This window comes from Musa acuminata, chromosome BXJ3-10 (genome assembly GCF_036884655.1).
Source record: "Musa acuminata AAA Group cultivar baxijiao chromosome BXJ3-10, Cavendish_Baxijiao_AAA, whole genome shotgun sequence".
Classification (NCBI taxonomy): domain Eukaryota; kingdom Viridiplantae; phylum Streptophyta; class Magnoliopsida; order Zingiberales; family Musaceae; genus Musa; species Musa acuminata.
Window position 1 is genome coordinate 30,125,020 of NC_088358.1, and position 25,893 is coordinate 30,150,912.

General features: G+C 41.8%; 4 protein-coding genes, 1 non-coding gene and 1 pseudogene across 5 annotated transcripts; 2 read left to right on the top strand and 4 right to left on the bottom strand.

Annotated features, from left to right (window-relative positions):
* Positions 1-68: 68 nt before the first annotated feature.
* On the bottom strand, positions 69-4,910 carry LOC135651490 (ruBisCO large subunit-binding protein subunit alpha-like). Its single transcript, XM_065171564.1, has 9 exons — positions 4,682-4,910; positions 4,402-4,576; positions 3,586-3,707; positions 3,291-3,498; positions 3,067-3,212; positions 2,692-2,998; positions 1,628-1,878; positions 1,150-1,350; positions 69-676 (listed from the first exon to the last, which is right to left on the bottom strand). Exons 1-9 carry the CDS (start codon positions 4,736-4,738, stop codon positions 389-391), a joined length of 1,755 nt encoding a protein of 584 aa, XP_065027636.1. The 5' UTR covers positions 4,739-4,910; the 3' UTR covers positions 69-388.
* Positions 4,911-4,995: 85 nt separating this feature from the next.
* On the top strand, positions 4,996-5,068 carry TRNAK-UUU (transfer RNA lysine (anticodon UUU)). Its single transcript has one exon. It is a non-coding gene; the product is annotated as a tRNA-Lys (tRNA).
* Positions 5,069-5,247: 179 nt separating this feature from the next.
* LOC135651489 (MAR-binding filament-like protein 1) lies at positions 5,248-11,824 on the bottom strand. The gene is made up of 4 exons (XM_065171563.1): positions 11,051-11,824; positions 8,659-8,792; positions 8,409-8,549; positions 5,248-7,773 (listed from the first exon to the last, which is right to left on the bottom strand). Exons 1-4 carry the CDS (start codon positions 11,313-11,315, stop codon positions 6,049-6,051), a joined length of 2,265 nt encoding a protein of 754 aa, XP_065027635.1. The 5' UTR covers positions 11,316-11,824; the 3' UTR covers positions 5,248-6,048.
* Positions 11,825-11,958: 134 nt separating this feature from the next.
* Positions 11,959-15,219, bottom strand: LOC103968818 (FRIGIDA-like protein 4a). Its single transcript, XM_065171565.1, has 3 exons — positions 14,297-15,219; positions 12,952-13,127; positions 11,959-12,833 (listed from the first exon to the last, which is right to left on the bottom strand). The coding sequence occupies exons 1-3, from the start codon at positions 15,156-15,158 to the stop codon at positions 12,312-12,314; spliced, it is 1,560 nt and encodes a 519-aa protein (XP_065027637.1). The 5' UTR covers positions 15,159-15,219; the 3' UTR covers positions 11,959-12,311.
* A 2,423-nt stretch (positions 15,220-17,642) lies between these two features.
* On the bottom strand, positions 17,643-18,661 carry LOC135586222 (uncharacterized; annotated as a pseudogene).
* A 3,544-nt stretch (positions 18,662-22,205) lies between these two features.
* On the top strand, positions 22,206-25,368 carry LOC135651819 (uncharacterized). The gene is made up of 3 exons (XM_065172287.1): positions 22,206-22,511; positions 23,023-23,100; positions 24,725-25,368. The coding sequence occupies exons 1-3, from the start codon at positions 22,353-22,355 to the stop codon at positions 25,115-25,117; spliced, it is 630 nt and encodes a 209-aa protein (XP_065028359.1). The 5' UTR covers positions 22,206-22,352; the 3' UTR covers positions 25,118-25,368.
* The last annotated feature ends 525 nt before the right edge of the window (positions 25,369-25,893 follow it).

Genomic DNA, 25,893 nt, shown 5'->3' on the forward strand with positions numbered 1-25,893 from the left:
ATGTAAACAGTTACCTTGAGCGATCTAAATTACGCCTAAAAAAATGGTTCCGTATAAAGATTGCTAACTTTTAACAGAAGATAATGGTTTTCCATCAGGAAATTTAGCAGCATAGTAATACATAAATACATACCAAGAACAGTTAACACGGGCCTCATCAGCAATCTAAATTATGCCTAAAAAGCAATAATGATAGCAACCGTGCCTAAGCTGGAGACATTTGACACGCAGCAAGAACATTGGAGGGCTTGCTACTGGACTAGGCATGTTTTCGACACTATTGTTGTGCTCTTAAAAAGCAGCAAGTTGTCATCATCGCGGAAAGGAACAGCAGCCTTCGACCGGTTCAGGAGCTGCCTCTCGGTTTCAGACCGCTCTGTAGCTATAGCTACGGAGAAATTCCAGGAACCAGAGGAACAGCAGGCTTGGGCTTTCTTCTTTTGTCAACCATGGCAGCTTGGGACAATAGCACAACTCCAGCTACCGATGCGGCGTTCTGAAGAGCACATCTCGAAACTCTGCATGGATCCACGACACCTGATTTAAGAAGATCCTCAAACTCATTGGTCATCGCATTGTAACCATTTCTCCAATCGCTATCAAGAAGTTTTTCCACCACAATGGAACCGTCGACCCCTGCATTTTGGGCTATCAAATAAGCCGGTACAAGAAGTGCCTGAAAGTTCATTGAATACATTTCGGTTAGAAGGATGATTCCTTTCCAAGGAATACTATGATAATTTTTGTTAAAGCATAAACATTTAATGTTATGAGTTGAGAGCAAATATGAATCACTCTCAATGATGTGATAAAACCAAAGACTCTTATATAAACTAGACATTTGATGCTTGACATAAAACTTTCTAAAAACCTGTCAAAGTTTCAGTCACATTTACATATTTATTTCTTTAAAATTGCAAAGTGAACTTCTTCCTTGGTAACAACCTATATTTACATTTTTTTGGTCTATGCAGTAGATGATTCAGCAAGTATAGCAGAAGTGAAGGTCTAAATTATCACTTTATAGGAAGACGACATAGCAGAAGATGCTGCAGACTCATGAAACAGTGACTGAATTATTCCTCAAGCCAAATACCTTTAGCAAATGAAAACAGGAGATACCGCAGAATTAAGAAACAAGAACCAGACCTTTCCAACAATCTCAGCACCAATCTTCTCTTCTGGGTCTTCAAACAGATCCGATATGGTGGAAATATGCTTTGATAATTGCACGTATGTTGCCCCGCCTCCTGGTGCTATACCCTCATCCATGGCCGCAAAAGTTGCATTCTTTGCATCCTCCATTCTAAGTTTCCTGTCCTCGAGTTCAGCTTCAGTTAACCCCCCTACCTGAACATCATTTGCATTTCTTCAGAATATACAGCAACAGCCTAACAAGCATCACTACAGCTAAAATTGAAGTCTCTTAATAGGTTCATGGTGCCATGTTTGGCATGGACATATACCAGAAGGTATCAATCGAGACCTAGAGCAGGCTAGAGTTTTCTTTTTAGCTCACCAGATATATTTAGATGGTCGCAAATTGCTGATTTTGAAAGACAACATATGGCGTAATTATGTTCTCCATGTCACAGTCGGAGTCTTAAGTTGAAAAGAAACAGCATACCTTGATGACAGCAAAGCCACTTGAAAGTTTTGCTATCCTCTCAGACAGCTTCTTTCGTAGGTAGGAGCTATCTACTTCGGTCAGATCTTTCTTTATCTGTGAAATTCTTGCCTGTATCTCAGCTTTCATAGATGGATCAGCAACAATCGTTGTTGAATTACTTGTTATAGTCACCTTCCGTGCGATACCTAGCTGGTCTGAAGTTACATCTCGAAGCATCAAGCCTAGGTCACTAGCAAGAAAATCTGCACCTGTCTTTTGCAAACATATAAGCAGAAGTAAGATCTAAACTTTGAACATCTCATGAGGCCTGGTATCATGCAATACCAGTTGGACAATCACATAACCACAGTGAACAAAACAAACAAAAATAATGGCAATATATAAGACAATGGCAAGAAGCAACAAACTAATTCAAATCCACACCACAGGCAAGGTACAATTAATAGTTAACAAATTTCTAATGGACAGTGAATGTCAATCAACATCTTCAATATTTACCAAAGCCAATATAGCAAACAATTGGTCCATCAATGATGATTCTAGCTAAACAAGTTCCATATTTGTTCTAAAAATAAAAAACTGCACATTCTTACAAGTTGTCAGAAATTACTCCACAAATAAAAAATATGCCAACTTCTTTGTTTCTATATTTGACCATCTATACTTCTCTGCATTTGAAATTAACAAAAAAAATATGCTCAAACAAGGGTTCTCAATTTTCGATGTGTACCACTCGGTTCGGGCAGTATGTCCCGGTCCGAGAGGATACTAGTACGCAGACCATCCTCTACCGGGCAGTACCAATGTTTTAATCGATACCGAAGTGTACCAACCGGTACCACCCCGGATTTCGACCGTTACCGAGGCATACCGATTGGTATGCCCTAACGTGATAGGTGAAGGTATTTTTAAGGTTTTAGGGTGTACCATCGGTACGCACAAGCATACCGACGGTATATACCGATACATGCCGTACCGAGCAGAGCTCGGTACGCTGATACGGACTGGTATTTAAAACCATAGTTCAAACAATAAAATAGAGAACCTGTATAGATGCTAACCTGTCATGAGAGCAATATCTTGCAGGGGGGCCTTCTTGCCTTCCCCAAATCCAGGGCATTTGATGGCCGCAACATTTAATATGCCTTGAAGTTTGTTAAGGACCAATGTTGCGAGCACTTCACTTGAGATGTCTTCAGCAATAATTAGCAACGGAACACTAAGTTGAGTGGTTTTCTCCAACAATGGCACGATGTCTCTCACATTAGTCACCTTTTGATCAGTTACAAGAACTTTAGCATTCTCAAACTCAACAATTGATTTATCCTGGTTTGTTATGAAGTGCGGTGACATATAACCCTTGTCTATCTGCAAAGATCAAGTAGAATTTAATGGTATGTAAATCAAGAAAAAAAATATGAGGTTTATTCAATTACCTTCATTCCTTCCTGAACTTCGATTGTCGTATCAAAAGATGTTGATGACTCGATTAAAATTACTCCATCAGGACCAATTTTTCCTATAGCAGTGGCCATAATATCTCCGATGAAGTCATCGTTTCCAGCAGATATTGCAGCTACAGCTGAATACAGGGAAGTCTACTTAAGAAGTTAATATTAGGGACCCCTGCCTAAAGAAATTCAGACAAACAAAAAGTTACCTTTTATATCCTCCCTTCCATTTATAGCAATGCATTTACTCCTCAAAACTTGGATTAGTTCATGAACTGTTTTATCAATACCTTTCTTTAAAGAAACTGGGTTAGCCCCAGACACCACGGCCAACATACCCAACTTGATGATTTCTCGAGCCAAAACAATTGCTGTTGTGGTGCCATCACCAGCAGAGTCATTAGTCTTGCATGCCACCTGTTTCAGATGGTTCAGTTGATGATAAAACAACCTCAAAAAAATTCAAGCCCATACAAAGTACTTAGACCTGAGCAAATATATGACCTCTTGGATTAACATGGCACCAGCATTTTCAATTCCATCCGAAAGTTCAATGGCCCGAGCAATTGTGACGCCATCATTTATTACTTTTGGAACTTCTGACTCATCAAGAACAACATTACGCCCTGCATGTATGATCTCAAACCATTTGATTCTTTGCCAATAGTAATCATATCTTTCTAGAAGAGACCATTTTGGAACAATAGGTTTTAGTATGCATAAGCAAGACTCAGGAAGTCAGCTTATCTAGGTATTCTGATGATAAAAGAGAAATGACAGAACTAGACTATGAACTAGGGTTGTCGCAGTTCTGTACTCTATCAGACACCAAGTGGAGGCTGCATGATAAGTTGCCAATAGAATTGATAGATTACTACTTTTACCGAAGTGAAGTGACTACCAAATTTGTACCCACAGATGCATCGCTTTGCACAATTAGATTGCAGCAGAAGTTACTACAAAATATACATTATGCATATTGATCGAAAAAACAGCCATCAAGATCTACATCTGACATAATGCCATGTATATGAGTTCCAATATTAAAGTTCAAAATGCGAATAAAAATCATGGAGATTAATTTTATCCAAAAAAATTCCCCCCAAGTCTAGGAAAAACCATTCCTACGGGCAGGTACAAAACAACAAGCAATCGACCAAATCCACAAGGAACGAAATCAAGGAAAAACACGAAGGCAGTGCAACACATATCTAGAAGGCCGACCAAAATCCAGAAAACACACGAGAAGCTGCTACATGACAATGGAAAACCGCATTCGAGAGGATTCAGGGGACAATCTGCAAGAACCAGAAGCAATACCTCTGGGTCCCAAGGTAACAGAAACAGCATCGGCGAGCTTATCGATCCCAGCGACCAACGCCCTTCTGCAATCCTTGTCGAAACTTATCCTTTTCGGGCCCGCCCTTACGACGAAATTCCTCCGAAAGGACGTATTTTTGGACAGAAAATGAACCCTTGTGAGGTCCGAAATTCTCTGCAAGGAGAACCAACGAGAAATTTTCAAGCGAAGCCAAGAAAAAAAAAAAGAAATTCTATAACGATAAAGGGAGCATGGAGAAGAGAACACGAAGAATCTCACAGCAAGAGGGGGGGCTTTGGGGTAGAAGAGGGTCGAAGATGAGGAGAAAGTCGACATCCGTGGAGGGAAAGGGAGGCGAGGGTTTATTGCAGGATTGGGGTTTTACTTGTAGCGGAAGGCGGCTTCGTTCTGTGCATGATGGATTGATTTCGTCCGTCCGATGCACGGCTTTCTTTGATCTAACGGTCGCTTCATCCGTAATCGCTGCTTGCCAATTCCAAGAGAAACCCATCACTGTTGCTCCGTTGAAACGAAGAATCTGTATCGGCTATGATTTTACGATTTCTAGAAGTATAAGTACAACTACTAATAACGCCGTCTTAGCTCAGCCGGTAGAGCGCGTGGCTTTTAACCACGTGGTCGTGGGTTCGATTCCCACAGACGGCGTCTATTATTTTTTTGTTTCCCGTATTATTATTCTTCTCTGACGTTCTTTAAAGGTTTTTTTTATTTTCTTATTTGATGTATTTAATTTTACTGTAAATATTCATCGGTCTTTTCTCTATTCCTTCTCTTCTTAATCTCTTTGACAATGAAATCTCATGATAGAGTCAAACCACACGAAATGATATAAGACCCTCGCAACAAGATAAAAAAAGGACATATAGAATAGAGATGATGAACAATCGTGATGGGCATATAGGATATAAGAAGAGAAAAAAGACATCAAATAAAAAAAAAAGAAACTAAGGTGACTGTAATTCTCAGCAGCCGCAGGAGGAGATGGAGAAACAAGACAGCATTACCATAGCCCAAAACCAAGGAAATATTCTCCCTTGTTACGAGAGTGATGTCGGAAGAGGACGAGTGACTGTAATTCTCTTAAGTGAATCGATGGAAAGGTCATGTAGGAGGCTCATATGCTGCTGCTGATTGTGAGGACTCGGGTTGTTCTATACACGGAGGTGGTGGTGGCGGCGGCGACGGAGGCAAGGCGGACGCACTTTCTTCACATTCTCGACGTCCTCGCATGACCAGAGTTGAAGTTGCTACGTATGTATGTATGCCGGGAGAGGCTGCTTCAGCTTCGTTGAAGTCTCAACCCGTTCCGTTTACTCTCCTGTGGGAGTGCCCTCCTCCACGCTCAAGCTAAGCTCGTCCGGGCTGGGGATGGCATGCCAGCGGGCGCCACCATGGAGTCTGCCCTTGATTTCTCAGAACTATACAAAACAATGTGGCTTTAAAGTGGTTCTCAGAACTAGCATCCGCTTGGCGCAAATACAGGGAAAATGGTACATGACTCTTCAAGCACGACGCTGCTCATGCACATGGCCGCAAAGGTATGACTACTGAAACTGAAAGAGGTGGTAAAATATGCAATAGAAACGTATTCTCATTCTGCATTTCATCCTCATTTGATAAACTTCTCATGTATTTCTTCTCTTTCTTCTCCTATTAGCAGTCTTTCTTACCGAAAAAGGAGCGCCTGCTGCAGCTTCATTGGCCTTTGGATCGAGCTCGAGCTCGAGCTCGTCTACAGATTCCTTCCCAACACTGATCTGCCTCCTCAACCGTAGTATCTCGCCCTTTGCAGATGCTAATTCCTCTCCAAACTTCTTAGCCCTCTTCTCTAAGTTCTCCTTGTCACCTCCAAGCCTCATAACAAGGTTCTGAGCATCTTCGATATTTTCCTGAGCTTCTTTTGTGACTTTCTTTTGCTCCGTGAGAGATTTGAGCAGCATCTCTTTCTCTGCTTCGAGGCTAACATTTCTAGAATTACTGCTCTCTAGTTCTTTTGACAGCAATAATGCACTCTCATTCATCTCGTCAAGTGATTTGGTAGCCTCATCCAGATCTGCTTCAAGAGATCTTCGTGCTTCTGAGTCGGTCAGAATTTGATTTCCCAACACATCAAGCTCTCTGTTCAAAGTAGAAACTACCTTCCTTTCTTCGTTCACTTCATGCATGGCAGCCTCTAGCCTTTTATAGGTTTCCACCAATTCCTTCTTCAAGTTCTCATGATCAGCCACAGCATTTCTCAATTCCTTGGACGTGATGTCGAGTTCTTCTTTGGTTTTCTTTAGGACCGCCTTCACTGAGATTAATTCAACAGAAAGAAATTTTGCATTAGACTTAGCCTCTTCAAGGCTACCAGCTAATGTTTTCTTCGTTTCACTAAAATCATCCTGAATCTTTGAAACCTCAGTCATTAGTTTCTCATATGAATCTCTAGCCTCATCGAGATCTTTGGACAGATTGGAAGCTTCAAACTTAGAAGCTCCCAGTGCTTCTTGGGTAGACTGCAGCTCACCTTTCAAAATTTTCACAGTACTTGCTTCTCTTTCCAGCAATGCTTCGAGATCATCCTTTTCTTTTCTCAGCTCAGCAATAATTGCGTTATTGTCCCTCCCTTCAGCTATTGCAAGCTCAAGCTTTTCTTCAATATCACGAATTTGGTCCTCTTTCTTAGATAAGAGTTCGGCATCATGGGCAGCTCTTCTATCAGAAGAGGTTTTCAAATGATCATAGTCTTTCATGAGATCCTTAATTCTCTGCACACAGTTGTCTTTCTCTGAGCTTAACGACTGAATCTTTTCATTAAGAGAATCAATTAAAGATATCTTTGAATTTAATTCTGCTTTAGTTCCAAGTAACTCCTCTTTCAACTGTTGAATAGTTGAATTTGCAAGGGGAAGCTCGTTCCTTAACTGTTCAACATTGGAGCTCAACTTCTTACATTCTGATTCATTTTCAGAAAGGGATACTTTGAGACTTTCAATGTTCTTCTCCGTGTCATTTATCTCCAAACCAAGCAGGACTACTCTATCTTGTAGCACATCAACATTTTCCACCTTTTCTTTAAATTCAGCCTCAAGCTTATTTTTTTCTGCAGCGATTCTTGTAATACTGCTCTCAAGTTGACTTATTTGTGCTCTAAGCTCTTCAACTAGTTTACTCTCATTTTGTAGCTCTTGAAGCAAAGCTTCTTTAGTCTCACTTGTCGAAGCCAGTTGATTTAGCAGAGAAGTTTCGGCTTCCTCAAACTTTCTCTCTTGTTTCTTTTTTTCTTCCTGCTCCCTCTGTAGCATTTTCTCAAAGTTCTCCTTCATCATAAACATCACTGCTTCCTTTTCATTCAGCTTGCTTTCCAGCTGCATTGACAATTATATTACAAATGAATACATAGAATGAAACAATTTTTAATCATGTACTACTTACATTGTCCTGCACCCAATATGTCATGCATAAGTATAACTATAGACGGTATAATAATAAAGTTGTTGGATTCTCATAACAGATAATATATTTCAAAATCACTGACTGCATCTACATCATCAAAAAAAGATCAGTTTTAGTTTTCAGGCTACCCTTAACATATGAACTGATCATTTCTACTTGTTATAAAAATAAAGGCACTTTATTACTTCAGAAAAGTCTCGAGACTCGTGAAACACAGGATGCACCTACACTGAAGATACTGAAGTTTGCATGATTTTCGGAAGTCACAGGCACTCCTACAAACCATAACATGAATAAGGAGGAAAGATTAAAATGTTACTAAAGAAAGCATTAAGTTGAGGAATTTGATAGTCGCTCAATAGGTATGACAATATGCGATCAGATGATACAAGCAAAATTGCATTAGAAAATGTCATCTGGCATGCATGTACACATCCTTTAGGTCAAGAAAGAATAAAGAAAGACACAAAAGTGAATGCAACCAAATCATGATTTATGATCACCAAATATGTTAAAAAAACCTATGTAAACAGGTTGAGAGACATACAGATTCCAAGGTGGATTTGGTAGCTGTCTTTTCCTTCTGAGATGTTGCATATAATGCACCAAGAACACCTGACACAATTATTCCAACCCCATTTTGTAAAGAAATTGAAGAGTTTGCTGGTGCATTTTGTAGATTTGCTTGCTGCATACAAATGGGACCCATATAAGGTGAAAACATGTAAAATTATAACAGAAGAATGGTACCAAAATATTGGCTGGTTTGAAACTAAAATAGCAACTTCAAGGATCACCTCAAATTGGTTGGGCTCTTGAGATGAATCTTGCAGTGCACTATCTTGAAGATCTTGTATCTCTGGCTTTATATCATCTTGTTTTTCTGTGATTATGACATCTTGATCATATGGTTCTTTGACATCTTGTTTATCTGAAGCCACGATGAAAATATTAGTAAGCGACCATAAGACAAATCCATACTTATGAAACAATGTCAATTTTGCTTCACAGTGGGTATCAAAATGAAAGGTCTCTATAACCATTTGTTATTAGAAACGGCAACTAATAGCACCAAAAGCAGGGCATAAAATACAGCCATTAAGTGTTTCTGATCACATGAAGAGACTGCAAGTTCTAGTAGTAAGGTTTTCCAATTTTTTAAAAAAAGTTTCAAGGCCCTCAAGGAGATATCAGTGGACCAGGAGACTATAGTTTCCATTTCTATGAAGTTTGGACTTTGGAGATCTACTTCATAATTTATAGTATATATGAGCTGGTTAATCACACAACTATTTTCTCCTTAGTTAGGATGCAAGATAGTTATACCAAATCAAACACCACCCCTCAATAAATTTGTTAGTACGTAGATTGGTTCCTCGGTTATGGAAAGCAACGAAGACAACAAAGTCTAGTTCCCCAAATAACATTTTGGTCTCATTTGTTAATGCACCATAGTGCCGAAGATGATCTATGTCAACCTCAGTCCAAAGTAGGCCACGTCCATCCAAGGATTCAAGGGTACAAACCCCAGCCCAATTTTCACAATGCACCCATATAATTCTACCTGTGCATATATATTGACACATTAAAGTTAGGGCATCTTGTTTTCCTCGGGGATTTTGAGAAGTATAGCTTGTAGCCTTAAAAGGCTCATATTTGTGGATCCGACACTTCTTTTGTCCTTCCATCCGCCTCAATGGAACTTAAATTGACTATTCGTTCCTGTGAGCTTAGACCTAATGGCTGAACCACATAAATTTTAATTTCTTCTTTCATCATTTCTGCTATGAGCCGTAATTTGGAGTTTTGCTTCAACATAGTGTAGTGTGGCAGAGCTGAAGGATCGCTGATAAAATGACCGTCAATAATTTACTTAAGAGAGAAAAATTAGGAATAATCTGAAACCACCAACATAAGATACTATCTGGTTGAACATTGTAACACCACAAGAACTAAAATGATGTTTTCAGTATTGACAGTTTCTGAGCTTTCATCAAACAATGATGTGATACATGAGGAATCCTAATTACACAATATATTACAATAAAAGGAATTAAGAACAAAAAGGAAATGACATAACTATATTTAAAGATCGTTGAACTCTGAGCAATAACCTCTACACCAACGACAAGAAATCCAGATTGACAATTGTATTAGGAGGAAGAAATCAAGAACACGATCCAGGATGATAACCTTAATAGGTGATGAAGGAAACAGGGTCATCCCTCAATAATGACAATGAATGGATTTAAATAGATTTAAACATGGCCGTCCTTCATTAAGTGATGAAGGAAATGGCATAACTATAGTTAAAGACGTCGGGACTCTAAGCAACAATCTCTACACCAAAGACAAGAAGTCCAGATTGATATTTGCATTAGGAGGAAGAAAACATGGTCGTCCTTCGATAATAACAATGGATAGATATAAATAGTAACTTAAGAAGGCAAGAATAATTCCCAGCAAGTTTAAAAAAGAAATTGACCATAAATAAATAAAATGACATCACAAGGGAAGGAGGGAAAAACAAATCAGGCCAGAAGAAATTTGTTGATTGACCATATGTGTGAGAATTGTATATGAAGCACAATAATGAATTGATGCTAACTACTTAAAATAGAATGGAAAGATAAGAAGAGGGTTTTACTGAAGATTTAGCAAGTCGGTCATGTGTCATTGTAATTTTGGAGCACAGAAGAATTTATTGAGACAAGAAATCAGTGGAAATGATATAACTAATAAGGAATAGCCATACAATCACCGAAGAAACTAGGGTGATTGTTCAATCAGTCAATCTAGCACTGAACAGAAGGAGAAACATAAATGGTCGTATAACAGCATTAAATTCGTGTATGAAACAATAATAACGTAGAAGTGCCAGAATCTGACTGTGTGAATTTACAAGCCTAGAAAGTTTGAACACCCATTCCACGCATTTCATCAAAAAAGGAAAATGTGGACCATTTTTAACTCAGGAACGAACCATGGGCTTACAGAAACTAGACAGACATATCTTTCGTGAACATTAACAACTAAATTGACCGATTTAGTCCCAACGCAAGCAATTTGACAAATAAGGCAAGAAATGATAACAAGAATCAATCCAAGAAGGCAAGAAATGACAACAAAAAGCAATCCAAGAAGGCAAGAAATGATAAGCCAAGGTTACCATAAGTGGGAACCACTGACCTTGGACAACCACAACGTCGGCAGCCATTGCTCCAAGTGTCAAGAAGGGAAGAGCTGAGATGCCCGCAAGGAGAAGCGCCCTTCTAGGAGGAGTAACTACGGCACCTACATGGCTCTCCCGATTTGCACAACACGTAGCCAGCAGTGATCGCGTCCTCGCAGCTTTCCTCTGCGAAGAGCGCACAGAAGACGACAAAGGGTTGGAGAAGGGAAAGGAGGAGTGGGGAGTCCGCAAGAAGCTGGGGCTTCCCACGAGAAGCCCCATCGTTCTGGCTTTCCCTGCCTCTGGACCGAGGTTAATCCGATTCCGACCCGACCGTAGGCTGGAGTCCGTCCTCCCTCCTCCTCCTTTATGCGGGGATTTGGCTTCGGTTATCTCTTCGGATTTTGTCGAGGCTGAGTGGCCTCCCCCAATAACATCAGAAGACACCGACACCCCTTCGAACGGTGACAAGTGCCCCTTACGTTGGCAGTATTCCCCAGAACGCCACGCCTGACAATTGCTCTGGTCTGACAGACGGTCGCCGTCGGTGGTCTCCCTCGGTGCACGCAATTCTCGTCGGCGTTTCACGCAGCAAAGGAAGGGCCGTGATGGTGTTTCTCACCGTCCCTTTCTATCGACCACTATGATCGCAGAAACAGTAACAGAAACAGGGTGATGCGGTTTCAAGTTTCTTGGATGATAACACCTTTTAGTGTTGACGGGCCTCTGATTGATTAACCATATTAAAATGATATTAAAAAAATAAATTTACGAAAAAAAACCAATAACGGAGTTCAAAAAAATTTCATAGAACATCCTTTAGTTAATTACATAAAAAGATCATTTTCTCTACCACGCATCATTTCTTGACATGACAAAGCCATATGCATTAACCACCAATATAAGCTAACAAAACCAAGGGAGATTGCAAAATTCATGTTCTACTTCCACGAAAACCTAGAACAACTAGATCCAGAAGGAAACTGACCTGGCTTCCATGATAAACCTGTTACATGGGCAATGGTTAAAGCAAGTGCAGCTTATGATCTCAACCAGAACAAAAGTCGAGCTATGCATCCCAGCTGCGTTAATTAGGCTCCCCTAGACGAGTATTATGATGGTTAACTTGCATCAGAACAGTCACAAATTATACCACCATGAATATCTCCTGTAAACTTATGATAACAAGCTGACATGGAAACATAGAGCTGAGAGTAAAACGTCAGACCAGACTCGTCGATGCATTGGAGCCACTTAACAAAGAAAATTCCTCAAACACTAATGTGGGCGTGATTGCTGTGTCGGAGCAGGTGCAGTGTAGTCATATCCACCATAAGTAATGGAAGGACCGCCGTGATGCATTCCCGCTCGTAGTGCACCCATATCATCATGAGCATAATACTGCTGGGGCACGGTGGCAGGACTCTGGCTACGAGGAGCACCGTATTGTGCAGAAGCAAGGCCATCAAACCCACCCTGACCAGGATAACTGTAAACATGGCGAGTTGCTGGAATGTGAGACACAGCTGGTGGGTTCTGACCGTATGGCGCATAAGGTTTGTTCGGGCCCCTAGCTGCTTTGGCAGGACGCAGAATTGGGGTTGCTCCAGCTGCTGCTCTTAATCTCTTGCCCTGGGGTCTGTTGGCGACTGCGCTTCTCTTTCTTTCTGCCTTGATCTTTTCCATCTCTGCAAGCCTTTTCTTCAGACCATCAACATTGAACTTTGACCCAAGTTTGCAAGTCTCAACACACTTGATGATGGATTTAAGAGCATTAATCTCCATATTGCTGGACTCTTCCTGAATAAAAAATACATTTTGTTTATTGAAGGGCACGTGATTAACCTTGTACGATCATCGAGAACAAAAATCGAAACGAGCAATTCATGGAACAGAATAACTTCGTTAGATAATATACCTTCGCAGCGATTGAATTGTTCCCGTTTTTCGATATGGAATTGGCTTTTTTCCTAGAGGCTTGGAGATAGAACTTGAGGAGAGAATCAGGGGGGAAACGCTCGGTCAAGCCAGATTCATGAACAAAATATACAGCCTCGATCTCCTTGCCAGTCTTTACCAACTCATCAATTACATCTGCGATGTGTAACACAAAGCTTCAATTCTTATTTTTCTTCTACAAGAGAAAAAGGAAGTGCTCCTGTTTGAATGATTTTAAAAAGTTTTACAAATAAATATAATAAAGAGATAACCTAGGGCGCAGAGCTCCTGCTAATACGAGATAGCAAGAAGGTCAATATATGCCGCCTTATTAGAAGGACAATCGTAGTGAATAAAGCGCCTGCTAACGTGAGGCCAGATGCAGTCTTACTAATATGATGCAGCAAGAATAAAGCTTTTACTTATGTGGCAATACAGAAATGAATCAGGCTAATAAGCAACTAATGGGTGATGCAGCCAAAACATTCCTCACTGAAAAGGCAACTTCTTTGTGTTTCATCTCCTGAAAGTTTCTTGTAACATTAGCGACAGAACAAAGCCGAATAAAGAAAAGATGGATAAAATCTAAGTTCTGTTTTCCTTGAGGTATGTCCCCTGCTTAATATTTATTTACTGTGACCCTTTCTTTTCTTTTTCTGTCGGAATAGTTTTCTCTTGTTTTCCTCTATCATTTCTTTCTGCTCTTATGACTTCCAACCATATTATATTTTCCTTTTTTCTCTTTCGTTTTGTTTTTATTAGTGCAGATACGATCTTCAGATGGTAGAGGTGCCAAAATTACTCCCTGGTCAGTCTATCCCAAGTTTCAATTCTGGAACAGAAAATTAAATTCTTTGAGGGCAAAGCACCAGATTTTTTGAAAGATTATGTATCACCAAAGCATATGTTTGAAAGTCCAACATATCAAAATCATATTAGGATTTATAACACTAATCCTTTGCTACTTTTGCAGGCATGACTAGGCAGAGTGCATAATTCTAGTTAGATTACTTACTGGACACTGGATCATGTTTCAGCATAAGAAAATTAAGAGCTCCAATCTAAGTAATGAGGATATGAATGTTCATTTCCTATTCGAAGTAGCTAGTGATGGTAATTAGTTTCTCATGTTGACATTGGTTGTCGAGAAGATCAAAAGCAAAGACAACACAAAATTATCTCTGTCAGATACATGATTATTACGAAATTAGTAGTAATCGTGGTGCAAGGCAATAACAACATTGAACTATAGAATTCTCTGTGACAGAATCTTCCTCAACTAGGTTAGTCTTAGAACACTTAAGAAGCAAAAGAAGTAACCTTACCTGCCAATTGCTCCCCGAGCCCTAATGCAGCAGCGAGTTTAGCCATGTCTTTCCTGGAAGCATGCTCCAGAACGAGCTTCTTCAGGAAGCCTTCTTCGAATCGTGATCTCAAACCAAACGCCACCACCATCTGCAGAAATATTTGCGCCTCTGAACCACCCATGGTTCCTCCTCCTCCTTCTCCCCCTTCCTCCTTTGTGCTGAACTTCTCCTTCCACGCCTCGGCCACCGCCGCCGCCTTCTCCCTCATGCTCTCCGCGACCTCCGGAGCCTTACCGCCCTCCGAGATGAGCAGCGACCGGAGAAGCATCCCCAGCGCCCAGTTTCGGTCGGCGCCGCCGTCGTCGGCGTGGTGATTCAGGAAGTCCTCCGAAGCGTCGACCACCAGCCTCGCGGGGTCCAACGATGCCGCCACAGCGTCAGGGACCTCCCTCCGGAGCGCGTGGAGATCCTTGCGGCGCGACACCACGAAGCGCCACAGGCCGGGGGAGTCCATACGGCGGGCATACCAGCGGAGGAGGCCGCGGAGGTCGGCGGAGGGGGCATCGGAGCGCTGGATCTCGGCTAGGGCGGCGTCACGGCGCTCGTGGAGGGCGGCGGCGGCGGCGGACTCGCGGTCGGGGAGGGAGGAATCTCGCAGGGCGAGGGAGTCGAGGGACTTGTGCGTGTTGGATTCGAGAGCCTGGAGGTGGGCGTCGAGGGATTGGGACCGGATGGCGAGGGCTTGGCGGAGGGAGGAGAAGTGTTCAGCGAGGGACTTCCAGAGGAGGGTGCAGTTGGAGAGAAGCGCGTGCTGCGATTCCAGATCGTCGAGGAACTTCTGGATTCGATCGTCGGCGGGGGATTCCTCGGCAGCCGCCATCAACGCAGTGAAGACGAGAAGCGTCGAGAGAGAGAAAAAGGGAAGGGCTTATCACCCCGGGATTTCACTGGCTCGAAAGGAAGGATGACGGGTTGGGAAGGTTCCGGCCCAGTGCTGCATAAGAATGGACCGGATCGAGCCTGCCATGATAGTTTCAAGGACCCGTGGCCCACGGTCCATTGGCTCTCCCCGTCCCCGAACCAAAGTTTGGGTAGCCAAACCAGGCCAGGAGGTTTCGCGTCACGCAACTTGGTTTATTGTACGTGTGATGAGTCTGTAAGGACAGCATAAAGCAAAGCGTGAGGAGGCCGGACGATACCTTGCGCTTTGCTGACGGAAAGGGTCCTCGACTCTGGTAGAATGGAAACCAACCAAGAAGAGGCCTTTCCGGCGAAGAAGAATGATACCTTGCGCTTTGCTGACGGAAAGGGTCCTCGACTCTGGTAGAATGGAAACCAACCAAGAAGAGGCCTTTCCGGCGAAGAAGAATGGTATGCTGCTGGACCAACCAATAGCCTCTGCCTTCGTCGTTTTCTTTGTCTTGCCTAGTCTGAACTCACAGGTGACCGGGGGGGGGGTAGGAACTCGAATGGACATAGAGTAGATCTTTCCCCCGAATCCTCACTTGGTTTGGTGAAGATGAAATCAGCAGTTAGGTCTGTCTCTATCGATTATTATTATTATTATTATTAATGAGCAACGTAGGTCAAAAGTGGCATGCTGTTCAAATGAAAACCGAGGAGTCAGAAGAACAAAAACCAGCTCATCCACGGAGAAAGTAGAGGACAGACAGCTTCGACCACCGGAAAACATAAAACAAGCGGAAATAGAACAGAAAACAACTTCATGATTAAGAACCCAACACATCCGCAATGTAATTAACCTTAATTAGGTTGCTCGATGCTCGGGACGGAGGGGTTAGAGATAGAGAGATACACACACACGAAGGTTTGAAATCATTCGCGAACGAACGTATTTTCCTTTTTCCTCTCAGGGCAGACTGCATTCAAGAAACGAACGGTAGTTGCTTGTCGGAACGACAACGCGGCAGGAGAATGTTGTGGAAGTCATCCCACTCTTCGCGTCGTCCTCGATGGGGCGGCAAACCTCGCCGAGAAGGATCGCCATAAATTGTCGGGTTCGACCGATGCAGATCCTTCATCAAAATTCTGCGCATAAGTATACGGATCGTAGGAGACATGCATCGGATTTCCGGAGCTTATAAAGATCCTCCTTGGCCCCCTCACGATCCTCCTCCACAGCCCGCGCAATCTCGACCGGGCTGGCCGGTAATTGAGTGGATCGAGCTCATCGTTATAGTCATCCGCGAACGTCCGGTTGAAGTCGGCAGTCCCACACCGGCTGTTGCACCAGCTTCCGAAGTGGAGAGGTGGACACGCGCAGGATCTCTGCCTCCGGAGGTCATGCGGCTGGTAATCCATGGTGCTGCCCTGCTGAGTCGCTGGGAAGACGGACGAGGGTGTTTGGTCTGTGCGTGTGACCCTGTTTATAGAGATGCGGCAAGCCTTGGATGTTCGGTGAGATTAATTACATACGTTGTAATAGTATATGTACGTATCCCTCTGACAAGTAAAACATGAGACTCGATCTCAAGTGTTCAAGAACGACTTGCTTGAACTTATACGCAAACCAGACATTTTATTATGATATCGGATCAGTTCACCGGTCGACAAGTCAAATTCCTAGTCCTACCTTGGGTCTACTTACCCATCGTCATTTTTGCGTCTGGGTGGCGAGGATCATCTTCTTCTTCTTCTTCCTGGCACTGGCTGCATAGTCGTTTGGGTAAACCGTACGTCGTAGCGGATGACAAGGCGAATGTCTGATGCGGTGCCATGTGATAGTGAGGCAGTGCCATATTCTGCCATCGCTGCATGACAGTCCTTTCGATCCCACCAAATAGTAGTAATTGGTATAGACCCGAACATTAATGAACCTAAAGTATTCCAACTGGTCAACATTAATAAAAGCAGAGAGTTAGTAGAAAGCACACAGCTGGTCAACATTTTCGACTCACGGCGGCCAGCTTCCCGTGTGCTCTAAATGCGTGGAAACTTGTAGATATTGCTGCAAGAAAAATGTCACATTTTTACGACTGAAAACTGTTCTGCTTCGATGTGAAGACTTGCAATGCTCCCATCGCATGTCATCTCACCTAACCATCCCACATGACACAGAGTTTCATATAGCACGCGCCTCAGAAAGAGCATGGTCCAAATACGTCATCCGGAATAATCGAATCAGGTAAAAATACTACTTTGCTCCACATCTTCCCGGTACTCCAAAAGAAAAATAAATAAAGGGATGCCAAATAATTCATTCATCGAAAAGAAAAGAAAAGAATATACATAGCAAATTTCTCCCTGATCCCAACAATAGCCTATTAGTACAACAGCAGTCCCACACGCATGCAAGTCTAGCGGAGAGGCCACGAATGGCCAACAAAACACTAGGCAGATTTTACAAACGCCCCGCAGGAGATCGTCATCATCGCCCGATAGTGCGAGTCCTTTCGTCCACGATGAAGATGAGATCTACTGTACATGACATTGGCATCTGTCACCGTCGTGTCCGAATTCATCGTCTGATACGTCATCGTCACTGCAATATCAAATTAACAATTAAAACTCAAACGTTTCCATTACCATAGATATGAAATCTAGGAAGAGAAATGAAGACGATAGAAATGCCCTCATAAAGAAAGAAACACTCGATTTCCAAAGTTCCGGAAATCATCATGACCAATATAAAGCAATAATTATGGTTCATCTTTATATAATATTTTCTCGGAATTCACATGGCACGATACCTGAGCTCAAACTCCTTAATTTCGACAAGCTCCTTTCCGCATGCATCAGACCACTGCAGCTTCCTTTTCGTAAACCCGGATGTGCTACCTGGTACTTCTCTTGAAGAACCATTCGTACCAACAGCTTCAGCATCCGAAGCAGAGTGATCTGTGAACTGCTTCTTCAGGCTGCTCTTACGACATATCTTTCTGTCACCCTCAACAACCACATCCTCGGTTGCGGATTCCTTGCAACTGTTAGTAGTCGAAGAATCGAGCGGAGTTTCGTAATGGTGGACCGGACCAACTTTGGGAGGAGATGTTCCATTCACTCCCGAGGAGGCACGGCCAAAGCAGACAAAGGAAGAACATCCATGGGAGACGTGCTCGTTTCGGGAAGCCAGCGGGAATTCAGGATTAACTTCTTGTTCCACCAATCGGGATTGATCCCAGGGAGAAACTCTCATCGATTTTTATTCGTCACCCAAGGCTAGGACCAAAAGTGAGACACCTTTGCTATACCCTGAAGCCGAAGAAGAAAATTCCTCCTCCTTCTGCAGAAAATATAATTGGAGCTCCCGCTCATCTGGGCTGCCGGTGGTTTCTTCTGCAACCCATAATCTTTATGATAATTACTGTTTGGCTCCCAACATGCGTGCGGATTGCCCCTTCCCTGCATTATGGAAATGTTCATCGGAAAAAACCACAATGAAATATAGGTGATTTTTAAGCCAGAGCATGATTGACACTGAAATATAAGCGACTAATATAAGAAGATCTGAAACCAAAATGGACTGGCAAACCGGGAATGTATTCTCCGATGAAACTTCAAATCATAGAATTGATGATGGCCGCTAAATTTTCTAGATTTTAAGCTGACTATCTCGTGATGCGCAAGTGAATTTATTTTGGTGATTTGATTTTAGATATGCTGATCTTAATGATAGAACGCAACCTATTGGCAGTGGCTGGGATCTACTAGAGAAAGAATTAATTACAACAAGAACAATAAAATTATCCTTCTCATGACGAAAAATCTGGAAGTGCGAAGTGCATACTCATATGATTCAGGTTCTCGTTTCATGCCAGTGAATTGCTATTTCATCTGATACATTTCCAAACAACGCCCTCCCGTAATTCCATCTCAGAAGAATCGGATGCATTGGCACATTAGTATCCGAACGCAAATAAAAACACCAAAGGTAGCAAAGGACGGCGAGGGATACCCAAATCAAACACAGGATACCTAAATCGCGCACTAAAACCATATAAAAGAGAACATATCAAATCAAAATGGAGGTCCAAGTTCCATAGAAATCTGATTCGGAACCCATCGAAGTGCAGCAAAATTCCTCATCCACACTCTATCACGACAAATTAGGGCCCCCCTAAAAAGTCCACGACGTTTACGAAGAAAAAGAAAGGAAGATGAAGAGCCAAAGAGACGAGGACCTGGAAAACGATCTCCTGGTTGATTCGAGATTAGACGAGGGAAGGTCTTCCTCGCATCGACGAGCAACCAGGAGGTACGGCGACCCGAAGGATCTCCCGATTGATTCACGAGGGAAGGTCTTCCTCGCATCGACGAGCAACCGGGAGGTACGGCCACCCGGAAATGTCGGCGTCGGGAGCACGAGATCAAGGGCTGAAACGAGAGGCGAGGCCGACGACGCTTTAAGGGCCGTTCTCCCGATCGCTTCCAAGAACGAACTCTCCCTGATAGAGGAGGATGATGGCGGAACGGATGGCTTCGGAGTCCTTCGATCTTCACCGGACGGTGGATTAGTTCTCAAACAGCGGGTCCCGCCGCAAGATGGGAAGCCGGGGAGGCCCCACCGCGAGAGTGGAACTTTCTGTTCTGGTCCCCGTTGCTTTCGGTGACCAGTACTGGATGACGGCAATGATTAGCAACATATCATGTGTGCGTTTGTTGGTTGGTTGGTTGGTTCTGTTTCTCGTCGCAAACCATTTTGGTCGGGAAAAGAAAAAAAAAAAAAAAAAAAAAAGAGGCTTTTATGGCTGCGAGAGTGCGATTAATGACGCCATCGCCAACCTGCCTAAACAAAGCTCTTTAAAAGGAAAATAAATGGTTCCCAAGGCTTTTTTTTTTTTAACCAATCATGCGTCCGCAATTGGCCATCGTGATCGATTCCATTGTCCAGTAGATGTAATTAGATAGTTTTGTTCGATAATCCTCACAACTATTAATTTTTATCGTCATCGTATTGTTCTTCTCTCTCTATACGTAAGACTAAGGGATTCGTCCCTCAGGGAAGGAAGAAGCTTGTGTAACGATGAGAACAATATAATCTTTGGATTAGATGAGGATGGAGAAGAAAACGATCGTTAGGGTGGTCATCGATGATATCATTTCCATAACCTACAAAGATGAAACAAGAGAACCTTGCATGACTTGAATTTTAGTATTGTCCCTGCTTATCGTCCATGGTATTGACATGAGTAAGTGGCCATGGTGATCCTCTCCATGCGAGCAAAGTAGCTTCGATCTCGCTTTTCATGCATTTACATATAGCTCATGTTGGTATAGTCAATGTTTTATTCAAATGTATAGTATCTTTGTGGTAGTATTCGTCCTAAATCGAGTTTATAATTGGTTTGGTCAATCGGTATGTGTTACGGAAAAAATCGTTCTCTCATAGGTGACAATGATTGATTTGATACATGTTAGGAAGAAATTATTTTGGATATTCATTTGAATATGCATGAGATGTCTCCAAAAGATCTCTAAACCTCCTAGAATCATTAATTTTTAGATGAAAATCAAAAGATTTTTAAAGTGATCTATTCAACACTCAAGTTCGTCACGAGATAAATGGGTAAAAATAGTAAAAAGCATGATCCCAATCACTATTAAAAAGAAAAAAAATTATTATATGATAAGAGAGTAATAAAATATTTCATGAAATATTTTTCGAGGGAACAACCCATAATTATCCCTTGTTGGATTGATATCCACGTGGGCAATAAGACGATAATCCAAAATTAATTTTTTTTAATAAATATCCATATGAACAAACGTAAGGAGTTACTTTTATACCTAACTAAACTATCATGTGTTTGCCCACTTGTAGAATTGACCAAGAATATTTTTTCTATTTGACGAACGAGTAATAATTGATTGGAGCGTTTCTTATATTGGTTGATGAAATAAATTTTGCAATGAGACAAAAGAAGGTGATGACCAAAGTTAATAAATTAGTAAATTAAGATACTCATACAAACCATGCATGATAATAGGATACTAATAAATGTGTGGGAGTGTAAGAGGATTGAGAATAAATCTGATTCGGTAGAAATGGCATGGCAGCATATCAATCCCACGCGTCGATGTGTTGGCTCCTCCCGGACACAATTGCTCAATGTAGTCAATGTGTAGGCTTCATCTAGTTGACATGTCAAGAGCATATAGTCAACGAGCCAACTTCACCTAGCCCATGTGTCAGATCCATATAGAAGACACGTCGGTTTGATATGATCGATTGGCTTGTCTCTTGTGATCGATCATTAAAGTTGAATTCGATTCGGCTTTCATGTGAAACTTCTGCAATGGCAACAACATAATCTTTAAGTCTACTAGCAAAGGGTTAGGAGTCGAATCAATTGCAATGTGTGCATACTGCTACGATGAAACTTCTGCAAATTGATTACTTGCAGCAGACATTCCATTTGTGATGTGTGTGTGGATGTTAAGGCGATGATGGGTAAAGGAGTCAGGGAGCCAATATTCCTACGCCATCGTTCTTGGCATCAAGATGACCGCAGGCCGACACGAGGATGGGCATCAGTCAGACTCCCCTCTCCAACCAAACCATCCCGTCGCTCGGTTCTTTGGTGGGGTCCGCATCGGCGGACGGCTATGATTTGAGAATTGGACGATTCCAGTTACCTGAGTCTTGGAGAGCATCCGTGCATCACCCAAAATTAAAGCTCACAGCTTTATCCACGAATCGGCTGCGGATGTGATGTCTCGACCGAACCACCAATCATGCAGAGACAATCGTGCCATGAATTTATACCGCGGGGCCATTAACGGAGACGTGGCTCGAGCGCGATGATAAGGCGTCATACATCACGGCTGCCTCACTCGAGACAGGCGTACTTGGACCCTTCGGATTTGGATTCCAAGTGTTATATATATATATATATATATATATATATATATATATATATATATATATATATATATATATATATATATATATGTATATATATATATTGATTATGGCGTCTCCGGAAAAACGATTCGGTGGCAAATTGAAGGGGTCTAGCCTTCTTCGTCGTCTTCTTCTTCCTCTTGTTTTGTTGCCTGTATTTTATCCTCTAGGGTTTGAAACTGAGAGGAGGATCGAATCGAGTTGACGACGATGGGGAAGAAGAGGAAATCCGAGGACACGCATCTCGATGAGGCGGATCGGACGATCTACTCCGTCTTCCGTGGCGCCGCCAACTCTCTCTCCCTCATCTACACGCAGGCCATGGGGCAGCAGGAGCTCGCCTTCCAAACCGGAGAGCGCCACGCTTTGGTATTCCTTCTCTATCGTTTTCTTTACCGGAACTTTTTTGCTTCCGTCAAATGTTCTCGGATCGGTATGGTTCGGCCAGGGATTATTGGGATTTTCATGAGAGTGATGGAAGATTGAGGGCTATTTGGCTTTCAGGAGAATATCGAAATGTTAACTTCAGAATTTAATGATAACAAAAGTGTAATCACAGAGAGTGCACTCTTTTGTTTTATTAAAAATAAAAATTGAGATACTTAATATCGTCGTCATTTATGTTCAGATTTGCTACTAATGGTTCGGATTTTTGGGATTTGGCATCCATGTTTAATAGCCACCTCCACTGCTCTCTGCTTCCTTTGGTCTATAACTGCCTGGCTTGCACTGGAAGGTGTCGTTATGTATTAACTAATTTTCATATGTCACTGATAAAAAAACAATCATGTAAAATTGTTTCTGTTGCTTGTTTTCGTAATTTCTCGAGCGTAAAAAAGATGTTAGACTATTAATATATATATAAATTTTTTTGGTGCAGGAGAAGCTCTACCAGTTGATTCTAAGACATGATGAAGGGTCAAGGGTGACCGTAGCTGATATACTTGCGTATCTGCAGGTGTTGTTTGTTTGTAGTGTCAGATTGTTATTATGATGTTGTTACTTGCATATGGGAAGCTGCCTCAATTATCTTCATTTTCCAATATCCATTTGATTGTTATTATGATGTTACTTGCATATGGGAAGCTGCCACAATTATCTTCGTTTTCCAATATCGATTTGATTGTTATTATAATGTTATTTGCATATGGGAAGCTGCCTCGATTATCTTCGTTTTCCAATATCCATTTGAAACATATATTCATATCATTAGTTGCCCCAAATATTGTCTCACAAACAAGTCTGGAATATTCATAGATTTTTTTGATCTTTTGACTTGGGTCCACATAATGTCTTTTACGCCCTTAGTTTGCAGCAACAATGCTTATGATGAGTTTGAAGTTGTAAAAAAGTACTTAATGCTGACTAGGGCTTCTTTTTAATGCTCTTCATGCTTACAGAATCATCAGTCTGTAAATTTATAAGCCAATTATTTTCCATATCCTGGGATGATGTGTGGGCTTAGTAGATCATCGGGCCTCCTACATTATGGCATAGCTTACAAGAGGATGCATGAATTACATGTTGAAGATACAATATATGCTTATATTAATGATATAAGAAGCATTTGGCATAAATTTGCATTCATTTGGCTTTTAATAAATTTATTCATTTATAGACTAGCTGAAAGCATTATAAGCTACATCTGCTGGACATTTTGATCTCCTGTCTTGCTGGGTCAAGATTGCCCTGCTCTTAGTTGTTGGATTGTTTAATAGCGATGTATGTTATGAGTCTGCATAGATTATGCCTACCTTGTTGTGACTAATAGACTCTTGTTTTAATGCTTGTCATGTGAAGAAAAAGAATTGATGCTCATTTTTCACATGTCATTTTATTCATTTATTGCATAGTGCAAACCTTTTTATACTTAGAGATAGATGTTAATTATGCTTTTCTATTTTGTACTATGGCAAAAGAGATGCTCAGTCTCAACTTCTCTTATGCATCACTAGTAATCCCATGTGTTTTAAGTATTTTTGGTTTGGTTCTATTAATAGGACCGGTAGACTGATAAAAATATTGTTGATCAAGCAAAAGCTGTGAGGTTAAAGTTTAGATGATATCAAAGGTTTTATGTGGGTATCAAGTACCCTTTAGATTAAAAACATTGTAAGATAATGGTTAGGCTTGTAAGATTTTGTGAATCCGAGTGCTAGACATTAAAAACATAACATACACACAAAAAAATTAGTATAGCTAAGATGATATTATTGATGTAAATGAGTCGAATTATTGGGAAAGATAAGATAGTCTGAAAAATGTCTTCATCCATGATTGTTTAGGTAGCCCCAATATCTATATATATATAGATATAGAGAGAGAGAGAGAGAGAGAGAGAGACCCAAGATTTTATTAGTGATAATAATCAACAGAGATATGAATGCTTCTTGTCGAATGATATATAATGAGGCCAATGAAGTAAGAACTAAGAAGATCCATTTTGTGCATCTCAAATTGTTGGGACATGACAGCATGTTGTTGTTATTGTTGTTTATCCTCTTGGTAATGACAAGTGTGTTGTGCATTATAACAGAGTTGTTATAACCAGTTTTTGTGTTGTTAATGTTTTGACCCTGCAGAATGAGATTGGCCATGGTGGTGAGGATACGGCGATGTCCCCAATTCCCCAGTTGCCGCACCAATATCCTCAGTCCTCGATGCAGTTTGGAAGCACAAACATCCATGACTCCAGTACGATTGGAACTGCAGCAGTTTGCCTCGCCAGGACGGGTCACCGTGAGGAAACAAAGGACACGGTCTTCTCAAATGCTTTATCCAGTCCGGTTCGTAGAAGTCTGGAGTCTTATCACCTGGCTCAAGGCGGAGGCGATGGTGGTGCAAGCCATGATACTGCCCTGCCACAAGAAAATACAATCAGGAACCATGGATCGAACCACCTTGACCAAAGCCAGGACTCTCACACTTGCAGTGATTCGTCCATGGACATGCATTCGGATAGAGCCGACTTATGACTTTGTCAAGGGGTTTTCAATTTGCACCGATAGAGCCGCAGGTATCGTGTCACAAAATCACTTGCACGTGCAACGACAGCCCCGATGGCTTTCATGATGATATCTCAGTTGCAAGCACGTGGTGTTTGATACATCCTTAGTTAAATGTTGATCCTACTCTGTGGCTTTTCTTGATAGTATCTCAGTTGCAACCACCATAGCATTTTATATCTGAGGTTTATGTGGTGGAAGTGGCAAATGAAAAATAGTTATCCATGCCTCCAAAGAAAGCCATGTACCTCGCTTGCAGTCGCAGATGCTGCTTGGAAGTTACGTATCTGTAGAGGAAACTTGAATTTTTAATTTTTTTTTTCTGTGTAAATAATTTGTCCGGATTCAACTTTAATTAGGAGTTTTATCCATTCGTTTAAACAGCGCATTAATTTATTTTTCTGGCAGAAAATTAAGTGTGGTGAGTGGGTAGGAGGAGGTGAAGAAGCTTTATTATGTCATCTGGGGATCAAGTGAGGTGCTGGCGGAGGTAAAAGAGTCCAAGACGACGACGATGGATTAGATCTTTCGGGCCTTGTTGATTCCGTACCCTGTGGGTCTGCGATCGCACGACCCGTGGTTGGCTCTCGTTGAAATCGAAACAGACAGCATCGGCGTCAGAGATGAAATAACGGCCCTCGGAGGACCCTACCTTTGCCCGTCTTCTTTCGAGGTTACCTTCAGATGCCTTCCTTGCCGTGTTTCTGGAATACCTTCCGAGAAGGGCTTCGACGGTGACCTCTGTT